General features: G+C 40.0%; 1 protein-coding gene across 1 annotated transcript; it reads left to right on the top strand.

Moving 5' to 3' along the window:
• Positions 1 to 474: 474 nt before the first annotated feature.
• vsig8.L (V-set and immunoglobulin domain containing 8 L homeolog) lies at positions 475 to 19,538 on the top strand. Its single transcript, XM_018231521.2, has 7 exons — positions 475 to 681; positions 13,867 to 14,036; positions 14,984 to 15,188; positions 15,460 to 15,618; positions 15,802 to 15,924; positions 16,331 to 16,469; positions 17,550 to 19,538. Exons 1-7 carry the CDS (start codon positions 633 to 635, stop codon positions 17,860 to 17,862), a joined length of 1,158 nt encoding a protein of 385 aa, XP_018087010.1. The 5' UTR covers positions 475 to 632; the 3' UTR covers positions 17,863 to 19,538.
• The last annotated feature ends 1,035 nt before the right edge of the window (positions 19,539 to 20,573 follow it).

A 20,573-nucleotide genomic window follows, 5' to 3' on the forward strand; every position in this document is an offset into this window, starting at 1 on the left:
TCGAAGTAGCCCATTTGATGGTCGAAATTCGAAGTTTTTTTACTTCGAATCCTTCACTCGAATTTAGTGAATCGGCCCCCTATATAAGTGCATGCACAGTAAATTCCACCACCAGCAATAATGAAATAATGATATTTAATGATGAAGAACATTTTTTTGTACATACTTGGTCAGCATAAAGCCAATGAAGTTATGGAGGTGTGACTCAGACCCAAGCATGTCCATTCAACAACATAATAACGCGCAACAGAAAACAAAATTACAACATGATGAGGGGAACCCCCCCTGACAGTTGCTAAATCTCTTGCACGGAGGATTCTTGTGTTGGAACACCAACTGCAGGGAAAGGGGCAAAGTCTGCTGAACAATAAAAAAAAAAGAGATGGCGATGGAGTCACGTGGTACCGTGGTTGTGATTGTTGCCAAGCAAAGAACAAATATTCCTATCTGTAATATGTGACTGGAGTGGATGTGACTGGGTGCTGGAGTGTACAGGTGTGTCACAGTGTGTGTCACAAGCACCCAAACCCGTCGTGCCAGTTTCACTGTTGTTCTACCTGCTGAGCTGAGACTTCTTCATTCTGTTATTGCTGTCACTCTGGACTGGACTGCAGCTACATTGAATAACCACCATGGAAGAACGGAGGATCTCGGCTCTACTACTTCTCGCCATCATGCCCGGTAGGTGCATCTTTCTTTATAACCCAGCTGTGCCCTCACCCTTTCCCTCCTGTAACCTGCCACTCCGAATTCCCAGTCCCATCTATGAAAAGTAATCCCAAAGCCATTGGTGTATTGGATCCAGCTGAAGGGAAAGGAGAGCAAAGGCACGACTATTAACATTACTAATTGATATAGATTGTAAGCTCTTTGTATCAGCAATAATTTAATGAACCTTTATGATTATACAGTAAATAAACTACAGCAGCCCCTTGTGCCACTAGCTCAATAAATTCAATTGGGAAAGAGTCTGTGTTGGTAGATACAAAAGATAATTTTTAAGGAAGGGTCGGGTGCCCCATAAGCAAATCAAAGGGAGCTGGTACTACTGGTATTTTTATATTGTAGCAGGGGTAACTAGGTATTACGTGAATGTTGAATTCAATGGTTTTTTCAGCCTCAAAGAAAGTTGCACAACATAAAACATGGAGGATGTTAATACAAGATATTTTATAGCCCCAGTGCTGTCACTAGAGAGGCCGTGCCCTCTGCTATCCCTCCCTCCCTGGTACCGTTCAATAACAATATCTTTAGTTTCTGTGAGACAGTAGAGTATTGACTTTATAAACATCCACGGCTCTGTAAGCGACTTAATTGCCTCTCGGCATGTCTTGGCGCGGCTACCGTTGTCATCTAAGGACAGTGCAGCACAGACAGAGACCAAAGGGCTCATTCCACAGTCACGGAATCTCATGAATTTTAGTCTCTTTGTTGACTGCAAAATTAGCCCTAAATATGCTGCCATAGGGTAAACGTGTTGGAAGGGTTACTGTCTGCTCTGCACCAAATAGGAGCCTGTGACACTGAAAGCCCTGAAAATAGAACGAGACCCCAGTGCAGTTGGGGAAGAGGGGCCCCACAATCGAGCACTTGCTACGAGGCTATAGTTTGCCATCTGTACCCCTAGATTTCCATCAATAGATTGTAGTTATCCACTTGTTAAATTAAATTATGTAGAGAGGGGTATTCTGAAACAATTTGCAATTGGTTTTCATTTTTTATGGTTTTTGACTTATTTGGCTTTTTATTCAGCAGTAGTGATGGGTCAAATTTGTCCCGTTTCGCCGAAAAACTTGCGAATTTCCAGCGAAATTCGCAAACGGCGAACAATTTTGACGCCGGTGTTAAAGTCAATGGGTGTCTGAATAGTGTTGACACGAGTGCCTTTTTCAGACGCTGGCGAATTTTCTCTGCAGTTTTGCAAATTTATTCACCAATTCCTATTCAGCAGCTATCTGGTTGCTGGAGTCCAAATTCCCCTAGCAACCATGTATTGATTTGAATAAGAGACTGTAATATGAATAGGAGAGGTCTGAATAGAAAGATGAGGAATAAAAAGTAGCACTAACAATACATTTGTAGCCTTATAGAGTATTTGGTTTTTAGAAGGGGTCAGTGACCTGCTTTTGAAAACCGGAAAGAGTCAGAAGAAGAAGGCAAATAATTCAAATAAATAATGAAGGCCAATTGAAAAGTTGCTTAGAATCGGCCATTCTATAACATACTAAAAGTTAAATTACAGGTGAACCTACCCCTTTACAGAAACCCTGGGGCCCAGATTGTTACAGAATGTGCGAGCAAAACTGGCAGTTTGGTGCATATTATTCATGCAGAAAATATTTTATTTCCCTATATGAGAATTGTGTTTGTGTGTGTCAGTCCTATTCCATTGTGTTGTACAAGGGCACCTCCCATTACATACGTTGCATGGGGAGGGGCAGTGGAATTCAAACAAAAACATTCTATCAGAGTGACTGTGGCTTGTGGATATAAGAGGCCCAAGAGGCAATGGAAACATGATATAGTGTATACAGTATGTGTATTTATATGTAGCGTTACATTAGACTATTCAAATATCGAAATTTATCATGTACTGTCTCTTTAAAACTTTGGTCTTTGCCCATTCACCATCTAAAACCTGCCGAATTGCTGGGACACCTCTTAAAACCTATTTGGTGTCATTTAGGGGACTGAAAAATCAAAAAAAAGTTTTTTGGGGCAAATCCTTCAATTCGAATTCATTCGAATGCGGTAAAACTTCAATTCGAACAATTTGAATACAGCCTATTCACCCAAAGTTAAAAATTGTGATTTTTTGTTTTTTAATAAAATGCGATTAGTCTTTTTTCAAAAAATTTTTCAAAAATTTTTCAAATTTGAGTTGATGGGAGTTGAAAAAATCTCCCATCACCTTGAAATTCGAGCCCTTGATAAATCTGCCCCTAAAAGATAACATATCATTCAATTTGAGGGCGAGACATGAGATTATTCTAAATAAATACTGTAGGTGGAAGTGTTTTATATCAGAAACAAAGAGGAGGGAGGTAAGTAGTGTTTGTTTGCTTAAATTCGAAATTTGACTGGGAGAAACTCGGACTAATTATACAGATCCGAAAACTCAATTCAAATTAAAAAAACAAAAACCTTGGTTCGAGTTGTTTCTCCGAAAAAACCTCAAATGTTAGCAAGGCTACAAATGTCACCAAATTGATCCTTGTACCTCTCCTGTTGACTTATACAGTAATTTGGCAGGTTTTGGGTGGTGAATACTGGAAATTCTTGAATTCTTAAAGGGCCAGAGAATGATAAATCTTGAAAAATCTAATTTTTAAAAAACTTAAAACAAGTTTGGATAATTCCCTAGTCAATTTTTGCAGTTGGCCATAAAAAAAATTTAAATTTTGAATTAAAATTTTCAATTCAACCCTTAATAAATCTGCTCCTTACTGTAAGTGACACTGCGGGTGCAGGGGTGTCCCCTATTTACTCTTTATTCCACACCCCCATCATGTTTTCAGAGCAAGATACTCAGTTACAATATATATCACTGCACTCCGATACGGCACCTTGTCCTTGGAATACATAAAGATAAACAACAGCTTTGTATTAGATCTAATAAACAAGGTGCAGAATTCAGGGTGCAGGGGTCCTTGAGCTGGTGCCAAGTACAGGTGTTCTTATTGCATATAATGGGTGTCTCCATGAGCCACTGCCAATGGGAGGACCATTCTTTGAAGGAGAATTGAACCCTTAAAATGAATGTGGCTAAAAATACCATATTTTATATAGTGAACTTATTGCACGAGGCTAAAGTTTGAGCTTGTCAATAGCAGCAATGATCCAGGACTTCAAACTTGTCACAGGGGGTCACCATCTTGGAAAGTGTCTGTGACACTCACATGCTCAGTGGGCTCTGATTGGCTGTTGAGAAGCTAAGCTTAGGGCTCGTCACTAATTATCCAGCAGAAAATGAGCTTCCCTGGCTGTAATATAAGCTGATGCTACAGGTTTGCTGATTATTCAATTCTGATGCTAATTGCACTGGTTTCTGTGCTGCCATGTAGTAATTATGTGGATTAATTACTAATCAGCCTTATATTGTGACATTTCTATTCTATGTGTACTGTATATTGTGAGTGGCTCCCTAAGCTCAGTAAGTGACAGCAGCACAGAGCATGTGCAGTGAATCAGCAGAAAAGAAGATGGGGAGCTACTGGGGCATCTTTGGAGACACAGATCTTTACTGCTAAAGGGCTGTGGTTGCCTTGGGCTGGTACAGAAGCACAAAACATCATGTACAACATTTCTACCTACTTCTTTAGTTTGGCTTTAGTTCTCCTTTAAAAAAATAAGGGGGGACATTCATAGAGGGCAGGAATAAGGACGTTTGGCTGAATGGGGAGACTGCAGGAGGGTCGCTATTTACTGGAATATGTGAGAGTGATGAGAGGTTGGTACAACAGTCAGAGAGTCTCACCCAAAGCTGAAACTGAAATTCTTTACATAGTTCATTGTTGCTCAACCTGTTCCCAGTTTCTCAGCTCCCCGTCCCCTCCCTACACTGTAACTAGTGGACGGCTTCATGTCTGGCCTGGGGGAACATAACCTCAGAGGGGGGAACACTTACATTCACTGCAGGCGACACAAACACAAAGCGGCCCCACTTGACTTTATGCCCCCGCGGTCAGAGTTTTGTGCTGCACAACATGGAACAAAGAACTTTCCTCATCATCATTCATATTTATACCTTATTAGTGGCAGGTCGTGGAGTGGATTTCCTAAAGAGATAATTGGGAGGAAAGTCTGCTCCATGCTGCTTCATATTATTCTAAACAATTGATTCCCTCTTTTTTCCTGTTATTCCCCTGTATTACGCAAAATTCAGCAGGAACAGTCCCCTAAATTTGCTCATAGTCTGTTCAGAGAGATCCCATAAACTATGGCAGTATAGGTATTCCCTGTACTAAGCACAATTCAGCAGGAACAGCCCCCTAAGTTTGCTCATAGTCTGTTCAGAGAGATCCCATAAACTATGGCAGTATAGGTATTCCCTGTACTTAGCACAATTCAGCAGGAACAGTCCCCTAAATTTGCTCATAGTCTGTTCAGAGAGATCCCATAAACTATGGCAGTATAGGTATTCCCTGTACTAAGCACAATTCAGCAGGAACAGTCCCCTACATTTGCTCATAGTCTGTACAGAGAGATCCCGTATAACTATGGCAGCCTAGGTATTCCCTGTACTAAGCAAAATTCAGCAGGAACAGTCCCTAAGTTTGCTCATAGTCTGTACAGAGAGATCCCATAAAACTATGGCAGCATAGGTATTCCCTGTACTAAGCACAATTCAGCAGGAACAGTCCCCTAAGTTTGCTTATAGTCTGTACAGAGAGATCCCATAAAACTATGGCAGCATAGGTATTCCTCTGTACTAAGCACAATTCAGCATGAACAGCCACCTAAGTTTGCTCATAGTCTGTACAGAGAGATCCCGTATAACTATGGCAGCCTAGGTATTCCCTGTACTAAGCACAATTCAGCAGGAACAGTCCCTAAGTTTGCTCATAGTCTGTACAGAGAGATCCCATAAAACTATGACAGCATAGGTATTCCTCTGTACTAAGCACAATTCAGCAGGAACAGCCCCCTAAGTTTGCTTATAGTCTGTACAGAGAGATCCCATAAAACTATGGCAGCATAGGTATCCCCTGTACTAAGCACAATTCAGCAGGAACAGTCCCCTAGGTTTGCTCATAGTCTGTACATAGAGATCCCATAAAACTATGGCAGCATAGGTATCCCCTGTACTAAGCACAATTCAGCAGGAACAGTCCCCTAAGTTTGCTCATAGTCTGTACATAGAGATCCCATAAAACTATGGCAGCATAGGTATTCCCTGTACTAAGCACAATTCAGCAGGAACAGTCCCTAAGTTTGCTCATAGTCAGTACAGAGAGATCCTGTAAAACTATGGCAGCATAGGTATTTCCCTGTACTAAGCACAATTCAGCAGGAACAGTCCCCTAAGTTTGCTCATAGTCAGTACAGAGAGATCCCATAAAACTATGGCAGCATAGGTATTCCCCTGTACTAAGCACAATTCAGCAGGAACAGCCCCTAAGTTTGCTCATAGTCTGTACAGAGAGATCCCATAAAACTATGGCAGCATAGGTATTCCCTGTACTAAGCACAATTCAGCAGGAACAGCCTGCTGAATTGTAATACAACACAAACTATTTAGGATAGAGTCCATTTAAGGGAGACATTAACTTCATTTATAAAGGGAGGGATCCAACTGTTGATTTTATGGGAGAAATGTTTTGATGCTGAACTGGCAGTTCTGCTGCTTTGCTCTGAACCATTTTTATAGGGAATGTAAGGGTTAAATATGAAAGATTTCTATAACGTATGGTACAAGAGACAGAGGTGACGTATGTGCTGCATTATATCCCAGCAGAGAGATGTTATTCAGTGCAACTATATTGCATGGGTGTGTATCATACTGTATAGCGTGCACAGCTGAATACACCATTACAGCTGGTTCTGTCTGTGCTTATTATTATCCTTTATTTATACAGTGCCACAATATTTACACAGCATGTTACAGAGAGTTCAAGTTTTCCATCAGTCCCTGCCCCAGTGAGCTTACAATCTAAGGTCCCTTTCCCATTCTCACCAGGCTTTGCCCAGTGAGCTTGCAATCTAAGGTCCATTTCCCATTCTCAGCAGGCTTTGCCCAGTGAGCTTGCAATCTAAGGTCCCTTTCCCATTCTCACCAGGCTTTGCCCAGTGAGCTTACAATCTAAGGTCCCTATCACAATCCCACACACTAGAGGCAGTTTTTTCAGGAGCCCATTAAACTGCCTGTATGTATTTGGAGCGCAGGATCTAACCAGACAAAACCAACTCAGACATGGGGAGAACAAACAAACTCCTTCCATATAGTCCCCAGGTTAGAATTGAACCCAGGACTGCAGCACTGCTAAGCAACACAGCCAATTTTAGCACTGGTCTGTACCATTCTCTCATCTCTTTCATAAATATTAAAAATCAGTGTGTGGATTTGAAAAGAGATCAACAGTTGGATTAATAAAAGAAATGGTCCTTATATTTTAGCCTTGTGCCTTTATATGGTCACAGAACAACCCCTCAGTGACTTCTAATATCCTTATCATTTACAGTAGGGGGTACATTATCCCTTATAATACATGAGTGATACTCAGAGTTCCCTGTATAACTCAGCCTGCAGCCTTGTGCCTTTATATGGTCACAGAACAACCCCTCAGTGACTTCTAATATCCTTATAATTTACAGTAGGGGGTACATTATCCCTTATAATACATGAGTGATACTCAGAGTTCCCTGTATAACTCAGCTTGCAGCCTTGTGTCTTTATATGGTCACAGAACCCCTCAGTGACTTCTAATATCCTTATCATTTACAGTAGGGGGTACATTATCCCTTATAATACATGAGTGATACTCAGAGTTCCCTGTATAACTCAGCCTGCAGCCTTGTGCCTTTATATGTCACAGAACAACCCCTCAGTGACTTCTAATATCCTTATCATTTACAGTAGGGGGTACATTATCCCTTATAATACATGAGTGATACTCAGAGTTCCCTGTATAACTCAGCCTGCAGCCTTGTGCCTTTATATGGTCACAGAACAACCCCTCAGTGACTTCTAATATCCTTATCATTTACAGTAGGGGGTACATTATCCCTTATAATACATGAGTGATACTCAGAGTTCCCTGTATAACTCAGCCTGCAGCCTTGTGCCTTTATATAGTCACAGAACAACCCCTCAGTGACTTCTAATATCCTTATCATTTACAGTAGGGGGTACATTATCCCTTATAATACATGAGTGATACTCAGAGTTCCCTGTATAACTCAGCCTGCAGCCTTGTGCCTTTATATGGTCACAGAACAACCCCTCAGTGACTTCTAATATCCTTATCATTTACAGTAGGGGGTACATTATCCCTTATAATACATGAGTGATACTCAGAGTTCCCTGTGCAGGTAAATACAAAGCACAAGAGTAACTCAGTGGATATGCCTGGCAGCTAAATTGGCTTTGTTCATGGTAATTACCCAGTCTCTATTTACATATAATCTATATTATTGTCTCTGCCAGAAAAACAAACACAAATACGAGTACATAAAATATTGACGTAGAGATACCAAACGCTGCCCAGTAAACTCCTGATTTACCGGGAGATTAACTGCAAGTTTAACACACTAATAAAAGAGATGTATTACTAGTTAATCTTATCACAGGCTTTAACTATCATAACATTACATCTGAGATCAGGTTTTAAAGGGGATGTTCAACTTTGTTAACTTTTAGTATGATGTAGACAGTAATATTCTGAGACCATTTGCAATTGGTTTTAATTTTTTAATCTGGTTGCTAGGGTCCTAATTACCCTAGCAACCATGCAGTGATTTTCATAAGAGACTAGAATATGAACAGGGAGACCTCAAAAGAAAGAGGAGTAATATAAAGTAGCAATAAGAATATATTTGTAGCCTTGCAGAGCATTTGTTCTCTTTTAGATGGGGTCAGTGACCCCCTTTAAAATCTGCAAAGAGTCAGAAAACTATACAAAATAAAAAATGAGGACCAATTGAAAAGTTGCTTAGAATTGGCCGCATACTAAAATTTGGCTCAAAGGTGAATCGTCATCATGAGACCACGATTGAGTTCGGACCAATAAAGATTTTTTAACCTGGCCGATCAATTTTCTGACAGATGTCGGCCGAAAAATCGTAAGATGTCCGATCGTTCGAATCCCACTAACCGCACGATAATTTCAAAGGATTGGTCGGACTTCGCTAAAATCGGTCGTTCGGCAAGAGAAATCTTTCCGTCTATGGGAACCTTTAGGCTCATAGAGTTATCCAACCCCTCCCTCATTGTAAGGTGATGAATTCTGGGGCCTCTGCTTTCCAGAGAATTTGTGCACCATCCATTATGAAAAAACACTGGGACTTCAAGTCCCAACATCTATCACTTCACAATAGAACAAGTTTAGGGAGGCGTTGCTTTACACTGTGAGCCTAAAAGGGGTGGAGAAACTGGTCCTTACAAGTAACATGGCTTCCTTTCAGTATGTGGAATAAGGAATGTCTGTGTGTATATTCTCACTTTAGGACTTAATAAGGGACTAAAGAGATTGCTATGGGTGATGGGCTGAAATACTCCATCTGTATATTTTCGAAAAGGAAAATACATGCCTCGGAATTGTCAGCCATGGGGACAAGCAAATGTGTTGCTGTATAAGAAATGGGGCTAAACAGAATGACTTGGGTGTATCTTGATGGCAGATTGGAGAAATGACAAATATTTTCTGAATTGTTGGGCTTTTCAAAGGGTAAAAATATAATGTTTTAGAGATCCATATTGTTTATACAGCAACCCATATGGCAGCTTTCACTCGGCATTCTAAATAAAGGTCTCTATTGGAATCCTCCTACTCAGCTGGATTTTTCCAATCTGTCGTTGCTTATAATTCACTATTAAAATGTCAACACCCAAAGGGTACATTAATCATCCTTTTTAGGCGTTGGTCACAAAGTGCAAGAGAGATGCTCCACCCATCGCCTCTGATTGAAACTTGCGTGCTGGTGTCACAGAGGAATGAAGGGTGTGTGTTTTCCCCGTGTTAGTATCGGGTGTTCCAGTTCTCTCAGGCTGACGAGTGAGCGGGTTACACTCCTGAAATAGCATTCCTGTTCTGCACTAGGTTTCCCAATATGGAGACAGAGAGGCTTGTTACATATTTATTTGCTGTAATGAGGAAGCCAAACAGGATGTATTTATACCTCTACAGAGCTGATAATTTAATGCAGGACACGGGATTTTTCCAACTTGGCGAGTCCTAGCACCAAACAGTTTAAAATGGAAACGGACTATGAGGACACCTGAAGGTTTTATAAACAGGTGTAACAAACAAGGGAAAGTTGTGCTCACCACTATTTTTTAAAACCATTAGGCGGGGGGTGCAATGAGGCTGTGACCACAAAATACATATAGTCAACTACAAGAGTCCTCTGCACTCAACCCATTATCAATATATTTAAGACAGAGACATTTTGTGCTACTGCTACTGAAAAATGCCTTACCCTTTAAACAACACAGGGATTGTTTGTCCATATATTGCAATATATTTAAGCTGAACAACTACGTCAAAGTCATCCCATATCTGGCCAGTCCTACACTCAATTTTCATCTGATTCATTAAGAATTCTATTGCTTAATTATACATTTTACAAAGGCATAGGACTGGCCAGATATGGGATGACTTTGACGTAGTTGTTCATCTTAAATATATTGCAATATATGGACAAACAATCCCTGTGTTGTTTAAAGGGTAAGGCATTTTTCAGTAGCAGTATGCACAAAATGTCTCTGTCTTAAATATATTGATAATGGGTTGAGTGCAGAGGACCTAGTTGTTTATAAACAGGTGTAACATCATCCGATTAAAAGTTGATACCTATAGCACATACACAAATTGGGGTTTTTAAAGAAACACTGCCCTACAAGATATAGTTCAATATGTCTACTTGCGCCATATTGAATTTGACTGTTTGACGCCTTAAGGTTTCAACTGTTTGATCAAAGAGAAACGTTTTCAGAAGGATATATAATGGGATCTACAAAAATGCATCTACAGAAAACTGTTGCCCAAGAAGATAACATTTTAAGGTTTCAACTGTTTAATCAAAGAGGTGAAGCAAAATATCTGTTGAATCTCAGCCCTTAGATACCAACTAGGGTCTACACAAATTCATCTGAATCACTGCCCTACAAGATCAATTTTTATATGCCCCCAACAAAAATTCTTGCTACAAAACGTTTAAAATTGGATTTGACTATGAAGGTGTTTACTGTTTGATCAGTCTGTTTAATATCAGCCTTTAGATGCAATCTGAGGTCTATGCAGAATTTTTGCCCTGCACAATATATATTTAATTTGTCCCCAGTGAAAGGATCACCTTATTAAAAAAAATTCCTACTGATTATTATTAATCTGTTCCACCCTATGGGATGTGGCTGATTACTAAGCATCCAAGCATCACATGTACCTTGTAGATGCCGGCCTGTTTTCTAATACTAAATATACACCATAATGCTGTACCTGGCCCTGCAACCCTGAGCATATTTTAAATTGAGGGCTCCTCTCCCTAAGGCTGAAACTGCTCTTATGACCATATTGACCAGGAATACTCGTCATTAGAACAGCAGATGGTTTATTAGAACAGCAGATAGTTGAGCTAAACGATTGTGCTTTCAAACCAGTCCTGCAACTTTTGTGGCCCCATAACTGGGATCTGCAAAAACAAACAAACAAACATTACTAGGGACATAACCTCTGTCTCTGGGCAAATTTAAGGGCCTCAGCCATGTTGTGGTGAGAATAATGTGGGGAGAAGCATAGCACGTTTTAAGTGTCTTCTACAGGATATAAGTGGAATGGTTGCCCTGAAGAAATAGACTAATGCCCAACTATGCACATGCATCCCATAAATCTTAAGTAGAACCATAAAGAACATATTCTAGTAGCAACTCAGGCTTAGACAGGAGCCCTCTAGTTATAGCAGCTGCCAAGCAAATGAGTTACTTTAGAATGTGGGCTTGCGGGTACGGAAGGCAAGGAGTCTCAAGGAGATCAGAAGTTAGATCAAAGATAAGGTTCAGGCTGAGCAAGGGTTGGGAGCCAGTAACCCTATTGTGTTCCACTTTCTATTACCTTAAATTGTAGAAGGTTATCATTAGCGAAGAATATCTTCCACATGCTTGCATGATACATGTGGCAGTGAATTTGTGGTTTTAGTGAAAGGGATGAGCTATTTTTTTTTAAAAAAAAAAAGTTCAAATTTTTATATCCTTCCTATATAATGAAATCAAAGGTCACAGGAGTCGCCATGACCTCAAGAAAACACCACGTAAGCCTTTGTTTCTCCTTAATACCTTACAGACACCTACCTCATCCATTAGCCCCAAAGGCATAGGACTCGTCCAACGACCCTTTGCTCTCACTTCAACTTTCATCTCCTTTTCATGAGATGCTGGAGTCACTCAAGGCCGTTGTCCTTCTGAAATTCCCTTGCCTATTAAAAAGCATCTCCTGTAATTTTACGGGTTGTATCTGCTTTTTTAATAATCGGCAACGATTGGGAAACGTTTCCAGTGCTACTTCTTGGTGCATTCATGGTTTCACTCATACACACAGTTGACATCTCTGACTTCTTTCCCTAAACCAATATATTGAGGGATACAATCACGTCTCTGTGCAGAGTGCTCCCTATTTCCTAATAAAGGAAAGTGTGTAGTGGTAAAATAGACGGTAGGTGAAATACCATGAGAATCAACAAAGTGGGTGAATCAACAAAGTGGTTCTTAAAACAAACAATTACTTTATTTGCAGGAATGTAGCTCAGATTGCTTGGGGAATGGGTACAGATTATACTGTACATTGGTTCAGCATATACTCACAAATAGAACTTCTAGAAGTGTTTGCCCATGAGAGGCCAGTAACTAGTCTGAAGATGAATGTGAAAGTGTCCAAGCTTTAGGCCCTCCAAGTGAATCTTAGATGGGAGCACATCTACCCCTGTACACTTGAGGCCTCTCCTGGGAGTGATACAAACAGAACTAATCCTTCTGCTTTCCTAGTAGGAGCATCAGGTTGCTTACTACCTTCCCTTAACCTAATTACTATAGAGCTATCCTCACACTAACTATGGGTTGGAGCACCATCATACTGTATGTAAAAGCTAGGGGAGACCAAAGTCAAACACTTTGAGTTGGAAAAAGCAGAATCAAGGATTGGGCGATCTAAGACAAGAGTTGCCAGGATAGACAGAGATCCACCGGTTTTCCATGGGGAAGGTTCCTGGACACCTAATCCTAGAGAAAACAGTTATTATTGTGATTATAGATGGACATTGATATGACTGTCTTCTTGCACAAGGACTGCCATTGTTCAGATCCTCCGCAAATAACTTTCAGATTCTGAAAAACAGTTGGTTGGACCAGAGGCAAGCAGCCATTTACCTGATCTAAGCAGATCCCATCTAGTTACAGCTAGGAGACCTTTCTGGGTCTTATCTAATCTGCCCCCTCATTGTAGCCTCAAAAAAATACAATAATAACTAGAGGGATCAAATCCCTTGTAATCAGTGATTCTTGTTGTCATTACCTGACTATAAAGACCTTCACTGGCAGAGAATATTGCAGACTGAACCGTGACCATGGATGGTCCTTATTTCTAGCAACATAATACTTAATATTATGATCATGAAAGTAGAGAATGTTGGTTCCAGTGTCGGACTGGCCCACCGGGATACCAGGAAAACTCCCAGTGGGCCCAGGTGTCAATGGGCCCTCTTGCTTCTAAACATTTGGCCTATTTCATGGTCATTCCCTATTTCGTTATGGGAAAAAATCCATAATAATGGAAGAATATAGTTAGTAGATATAAAAGACTAGTAGAATAAAAAGGTTGAGTGAGAAAAGAAGGAATAATAGTTTGGAAAGTGGGCCCATGGTCTAACGTTTCCTGGTGGGACCCTGGCATCCCAGTCCGACACTGGTTGGTTCTCTGCAATAATTATGTTGGGGCAGGTTCTAACTTGGAGCTTACTATAGGGGGACAGCTAAATATCAGGCATAAGACCCAAGACCCATAGAAATGCCTGTAGTGCCTTGCATGGTTTAGGTTGATAACAGATCTGAAAGGCAAATGGGTTAGGGAATGCATCAACATGGAACCTTTATGGGTGTCTTTCCTTAATAAAGTCCTAACCTGATGTTTGTCCCATTAAACTGTACACTTCTATTTGCAGCTCTTCTGTCTGCCGTGACCATCAACGAACCCAGCACTGAGACAATATATAAAGCCAAGGGGGATTCTGTAACTCTGAAGTGCATCTACACCCTGGATCCCTTGGAAACTGGAAGCCTGGACATTGAGTGGGCCCTGATGAACCCGGATAGCACAGGGCTGGACCAAGTGGTGCGTAATCTTATAATGAAAGGCCAACACAGGAGTAATGGCGGCAATCAAAAGTCTGTCCCGCTTAGAGGGCCCAATTACATTGAATTTGTATTTTTTCAGTTATAGTTTTTACTAACTATACTATGAATCATGAAAAAACATGGTTGAGTTTAATTGCAATTTAAGAATTGCAATTATTTGGATGATTACATTTTTAAGAAACTTCAATTGCAAACGTAAAAAAATCAATCTCTCCGTGATGAGTTTTTTTTTTTACTGTGGAAGTGCATATATATATAAGTTTATGTTTTTTTTTTTTTTTTCCTTGGGGTATTTTTGACTAAAACTCAGCTCTGATGTGTCAAAACAATTCTAACCTAGTCAAAAATGGTGTCCATTTATCCAGCTAATCAATGAATACATGTCTAGTACATTTGCAGGAAGCAGCACCCTTGCTATTAATGTATAAAGTATTTATGAGTCAATTTTGTTGTCTTATTAATATTATGTAACAGATTTATTAGCTGCATCTGGTCTATTCTGGGAGGGGCAGACTTATCCCCTATATTTAATTGCTGTATAAATCAACTCATCTGTTTTAAAAATTCAGCTCAGAACAATAATTAAGCCTTGGATATATTTAGTAGTATGAAATATATATATAGCCAATCATAATAACTATACCCAAAAAGAAAGGTCTGAGAGTTGCATTATTTTCTTGGCTATTATATCTGTCTAGGGAATTCTGCAGAATTATTTTGGACATGATTAGAACCTGCATTATGTATGGTCTGTTCTACACTTTTGGATGGGCAAAGCTCAAGTTGACCAGAGCATGTATCAAATATTTGGCTTTGGTGTATGTGGCTAAACAGGAACATCCCTACCCAGCTCAGTTACAGTTGTCAGTACAAGGCAACCATAGCAAATCAATAACTTGCTTTTTTTTCAAACATGGTCCCCAGATACTCATCTTTATGGACAATAGTGTTATCTCCAAAGGACCCCCAGAGCTGATGAGGCGATTGTCATTCAGTGCCACAGATCCCAGCAAAGGGGATGCTTCTATCACTATCAACTACCTTGAGCCCTCAGACTCTAGAACCTTCCAGTGCAAAGTCAAGAAGAACCCTGGGGTGGCCTCTCGAAAAATTTCTCTCATAGTCCAAGGTACTGTCATAGCCTTTATAGAAATGCAGCCCCTTTATATAACCCCTGTAAGACCCTGTAAAAGAGAATGGAGGATCTTATTTAAGAAGAAAAGGTTGGCCAAGATGGAATTGTTTGTGTTGGAGAGGCTGGGTCATGGTGATATAAATATATATGTAGAAATATTTTTGTCCAACAGTTTTTGTGGAAATTTCCATCAGAATATGATGTACTGACAGAGACCTCTGGTCTTCAAGTGTATAAATAAAATCCACATTGTTTCTTTTTGCAGTGCCACCTACCAATCCTAATTGCTGGATCGATGGAGAACAAGTCAAAGGGAAAGACGTGACGTTGAAGTGTCGTGCAGATGGAGCAACTACTCCTCTCAGTTACAAATGGGACAAGATTACGGGACCTACAAACCCTGCCACACCTCCTTTAAACATGGGTACATTGAAATATATTTAACCCCCCCCATAGGGCTTCATTTAAACTTGATGACCCACAGCTTGATTTAATTAAGGGCTACTAAACAATAACAAAATTGTCTCTCCAAATTTTTTTTAAAATTGAGCTACTGGTGGATGGCACAGTACTTTATTTGTGATTTTTTTTTTTGTTACTTTTTTAGGATCTGTGAATGGAGATCTGCTGATCAAGAACATATCTGATGTGTATGGTGGTCAGTACCGATGCACCGTCGTGAATTCAGTAGGCAGTGGTCAGTGCGTTGCAAATCTCTCCATTTCAGCAGGTGAGATTCAGGTGGATAACTAATACAGTTTGCACTAAATAGACCATGCAAACAACTCAATTAGAGAGAGGAAAGCAGGGCTGGGTGTAAAGTCTAGCACAATAATACCCAACCACATTAGATGTTGTTTCCAGTGGCCTCAAAGCAAGTACTTATTTTTGAACTTCTGGCTTGGAGGCAAGTTTTGGTTGCATAAAAACCAGTTTAATGGCCAAACAGAGCCTCCTGTAGGCTGTCAGTCCACATAGGGGCTACCAAACGGCCCTTATTTTGCACATCCTGGGAACCTTTTTCATGTAGGTCTTGTTCCCTGACTCTTTTTATATTTGAATATGGCTCATGGGTAAAAAAGTTTGGGGATCCCTGGTCTAGCACATAAGAACTGATGTTTATGTTATCTCTGTAGCAACTAATCGTGCTGGTGTTATTGCTGGCGCTGTCATTGGCGCCCTGTTACTCTTCCTGCTTCTCCTGCTGCTCATCTGGTGCCTTATCTGCTGCTGCAACAAGAAACGCTATGAGAAAGAGATCGCCAATGATATCAGGTAAAGTCATTGCCAATGGTCTTCTATAAAATGGTGTAACATGACTCAACTGGGCCCGCTGATTATTACTTACAGTACCAGATTTTACCAGTTTCAGCCAATGAAAACTTTTCCCCCAGATTGGTGCAACATTTTATTTTGTAGATAATATTTTGATTAAAGATGGTTAGTTCTTTTTTTTTTAATTGGACTTTTTTTTAAACTTTAAAACATCATGTAGTTTCTGGGGTCAGTGACCCCAGCAACCATAGAAATGATTCTCTGCAAGGGTGTTTGTAATTCACATTACGGTCTGCCATTCTAACCACTGCCTGGTTGCTAGGATATTGGGACCCTATGGAAATGGGAAGGCGTAATATATAAGTTACTGTATATACTGTAGTTTGGTAACTAGAATAGCCTTTAAGTCAAGTACCCATTGTCTACTCATATACATTGCTATGATCTCCTGAACTTTTTGCTTCTGGGCTGCTCACATACCAGTGTCTAGGCAAAAAGTTTAGAAATCGTCAACATCTCAATGGGGAAGTTGGTCAACAGGTTTTCCGTTGCATGAATCTCCATGGGCCAGACGAAGTGGGGTAAAGCCAGTGTCGGACTGGGATGCCAGGGGCCTACCAGAAAACCTCAGATTGTGGGCCCACCAGAAAACCTTAGACCATGGGCCCACTTTCCAAACTATTATTTTTCCTCTCCTCACTTAACCTCTTTATTCTCCTAGTCTTTTATATCTACTTACTATACTCTATTCTTCCATTATTAAGCCTAAGAAATAGGGAATGACCATGAAATAGGCCAAATGGTTAGAAGCAAGAGGCCCCTGACACCTGGGCCCACCGGGAGTTTTCCTGGTATCCTGGTGGGCCACTCCGACACTGGGTAAAGCAGGGTCATTTAACTTTGTTAACTAGAAGGAGGTCTTTTCCCATCAAACTAAGAGATTTAGCGCATTTATCTTTTTTGTCTCATTCAACTCCCCATGTCCAACCATTCTGACCATTGCAAAGAGAGGGACCCCTGTCGTTTAAGTAACTAACATCAATTATTGTTTCAACATAATTACAATCTTTTCATCCACAGAGAGGATGTGGTTGCTCCACCAAGTAACACCAATAGCCGCTCCACCAGCGTACGCACAGCGGCAGGTTACACGCCACACAACATCAGCTACTCCCTGAGAAAAGCCTACAGTGCAACCCCTACAAAGGATATCAAGACACCATCTGAGACCAGCAGTAACCCCATCAAACTCAGAGTGGAGAGTCCACCGCCGACTCCAGAGCCAGTTTTCATTGTGCCTGAGACCTCTCGCCACACTCCATACAACCTCCAAAGAGCAGGAGGAGTTCCAGTGATGGTGCCTGCAACAAGCTGGGAAGGGTTCATTGTCTGAAAGTGATGGTCCTTAGATCCAGGTGATCACATGTTTAGAACCTTGACACAATGGACACATTTTAGTTCAATGAATGAAGACCAAAATACTCACCTTTCTTTTGGGGTACTAGATATTACAATGAGCACACATTTATTGAACCTCCTTGGACATTTTGCAACTAGCTACAACCAAGTGGACAAGAGCTTCTGCAATGTATAGATACTTCTACCACAATTTCCTGTATGTGTCCAGGTGAACACTAATGTGGATGTTAAAGAGTTCTTTGTGGGTTGGGGGCATTGGTTTTTCCATATGAAGAATTATACAAACCTGTAACTCTGATTTCACAAGACCTTTAGATAATGATAAAATGCCGTCAATGAATATCTCAGGAATTAGCCATGGCAGGCACTAAACTATGGGTCTTCATCAGAAGACTTCTCACTCACTGTAAATAAATGTACTTTGTAGATGTATATATTTAGGTACATGCAGAATGAAGTGTTCTCAACATGTTTTTATAATGTAAAATACAGGGGAAACATTAATGGGGCAATATAATATACATTTATTAATTAGTTACACCTCTGAAAGTGGGACATTGTAATTTGTGCGGTGTTTGGTGGGGCTTGAGACCATATCATGGGTGTGTCTAGCTGGGGTGGACATGGCTGGGTGTATCAGGAACAAGCAAAATATCAAAAAAGCTCAGATAGAGCTTGAGCTAGAAGTATATTTTGGTTATTTATTAACAGTAAAGTCTTTGTCTTATGAACCATGGAAACCACACAACTGGGGGAAACCTTAGGATAATCCTACCTCCCTGGTTTTTCAGAGCATCTGCAGGAAAACAAAAAAGTATTTAGCTGAATTCTCCCTCCCAGGTAAGGCACTATAGAGCTCATTATCTCTTTATAAGATACATTTACTGTTTTAAAGGGAAGGGAGTAAGAATAAAACAAAACTGTTATCCTTTAGCCCTTTAAAATACACTATTTTAGAACATATTTTCAGTGCATATCATAGTGGTTTTCATCATGTTGGCGTATATTGGAGTATATTCTTCCTCAACTGTGTTATTGAAACTAAATGTACCAAAATAATCATTGTGTGACATTAATGACCATGGAGGGGCTGGGCTGCCACTTGTGGGTCCCAGCCAAGTTCAGCTCTGATCAGCCTCTTCTTATTTCTACAATAATAAATGACAACTATCATATTTATTGTAGTCTTCTTCTAGTAAATTCTAAGCTCTGAGGTTCATGCATTTCCCCAATAATTAGCAAAGTTGAATATGCTTCCTTAAAGGGACGACAGAACAACTGTAATTATTCCCTAGTGTCCTGTTCCTCGTGACTTACCCAGCCCAGGGTCTGAAAACTGATGGCATAATCCATAGAAGTGTTCTACTGAACTAACTAGGGCAACAGCTAAAGGGTCTCAGTTTGGACATCTCTGCTCTAAATTCTAGAAACATTTAATATCTCAGTTATACCATTCCATGGGGAGTCCCTGGCTGTGAGAGCCAACCCCAGCTGAAGCTGTAAATGCTGCCTTAGCAAGCTACGTAATACAACTGTGTATCCATATCAACGTATTTTATCTATATATAAGCTTACTTTGTATTTTTAATGTGTATGTGTTGTTTTTTAGTTGTTTTTCCCTTTGACAAATAAAATATTGTATTTTGGGTACTTCTTCAGCAAGTTGTCACATTTCTATTCAGCACCAATCTGTAATTCTCACAGCATACTGTATACATTTGTTTAGCTCCACGTCCCCAGGAACAGCCCCACTACAGGTCAATATGATAAATAGATTAGATTTAGGGGGTTATTTATCAAAATCTGAATATTTCAGATTTTATTAAAAAAAGTCAGAGTCATGATTTGACCTTAATTATTATTAAAATAGCAGTTTAATCAGATCAGGGGAAAAACTTGATAAAATCGAGCAAAAATACTAATCGTATGATTTTTCCAGAAAAGTCTGAATTTTTTGGATTTTTGCACAAAAAGTCCGAAATTGTCAGATTTTCGGGCTCATTCCAGCGCAGACCACAGAAACTTCCAAATAGAAAAGGGACCTCTCACATTAGCTTATATACAACCTCAGCAGGTCTGAGATGGAGGATTTTTGGATTCTGACTTTTTCCATCCTCGGGGTATAATACATCTCAAAAAAATTGAGGTTTTTTTCCACTAAAAATTTGGATCTTACAGTAAAAATAAACTTAAATTTTTTGCATTCAGACTTTAATAAATAATAACTTTAATGTAGATACATACAAGGGTGTACATAAATACTCTTGATGGAACTTACTGGTAAAGGAGGGGCCTTCAAGGTATTTTTTCAGTGTTATAAAGAATTAGGGCTCACAGGACATCAGGATATTTATATCCATTGATAATGCACCACTAAGGCCCTAACATACAGTATGGGTTTGGTCTCCAGCATGTATTAGGGAGATTAGGGGACTGGAGAAAGCCCAAAGAAGATCAGCTAAACTAATAAGTAGAAATGGAGGCTCTCAGTTGTGACAAAAGATGGGATTGTTCTCAATGGAGAAGTTTAGAACAGGCTCTTGATGGTACAAAATATGAAGAAATATGTTAGGGGACTCTCTGGCTTCTTCTTTGTCTTTAGATCCATCCATGGACTTTTGGCGCCTCTTTTCTGGTTGTCACTAGTTATTACTATGTGGCTGTTTAATCTGCCATCAAGGTTTT

Source organism: Xenopus laevis, chromosome 8L (assembly GCF_017654675.1).
Source record: "Xenopus laevis strain J_2021 chromosome 8L, Xenopus_laevis_v10.1, whole genome shotgun sequence".
In the NCBI taxonomy this organism is placed as follows: Eukaryota; Metazoa; Chordata; class Amphibia; order Anura; family Pipidae; genus Xenopus; species Xenopus laevis.

Coding starts and splice junctions, on each gene's coding strand:
- vsig8.L (XM_018231521.2), top strand. CDS start 633: ATGGAAGAACGGAGGATCTCGGCTCTACTACTTCTCGCCATCATGCCC. Junction 14,037..14,983: donor GCACAGGGCTGGACCAAGTG/GTGCGTAATCTT, acceptor CATGGTCCCCAG/ATACTCATCTTTATGGACAA. Junction 15,619..15,801: donor CACACCTCCTTTAAACATGG/GTACATTGAAAT, acceptor TTACTTTTTTAG/GATCTGTGAATGGAGATCTG.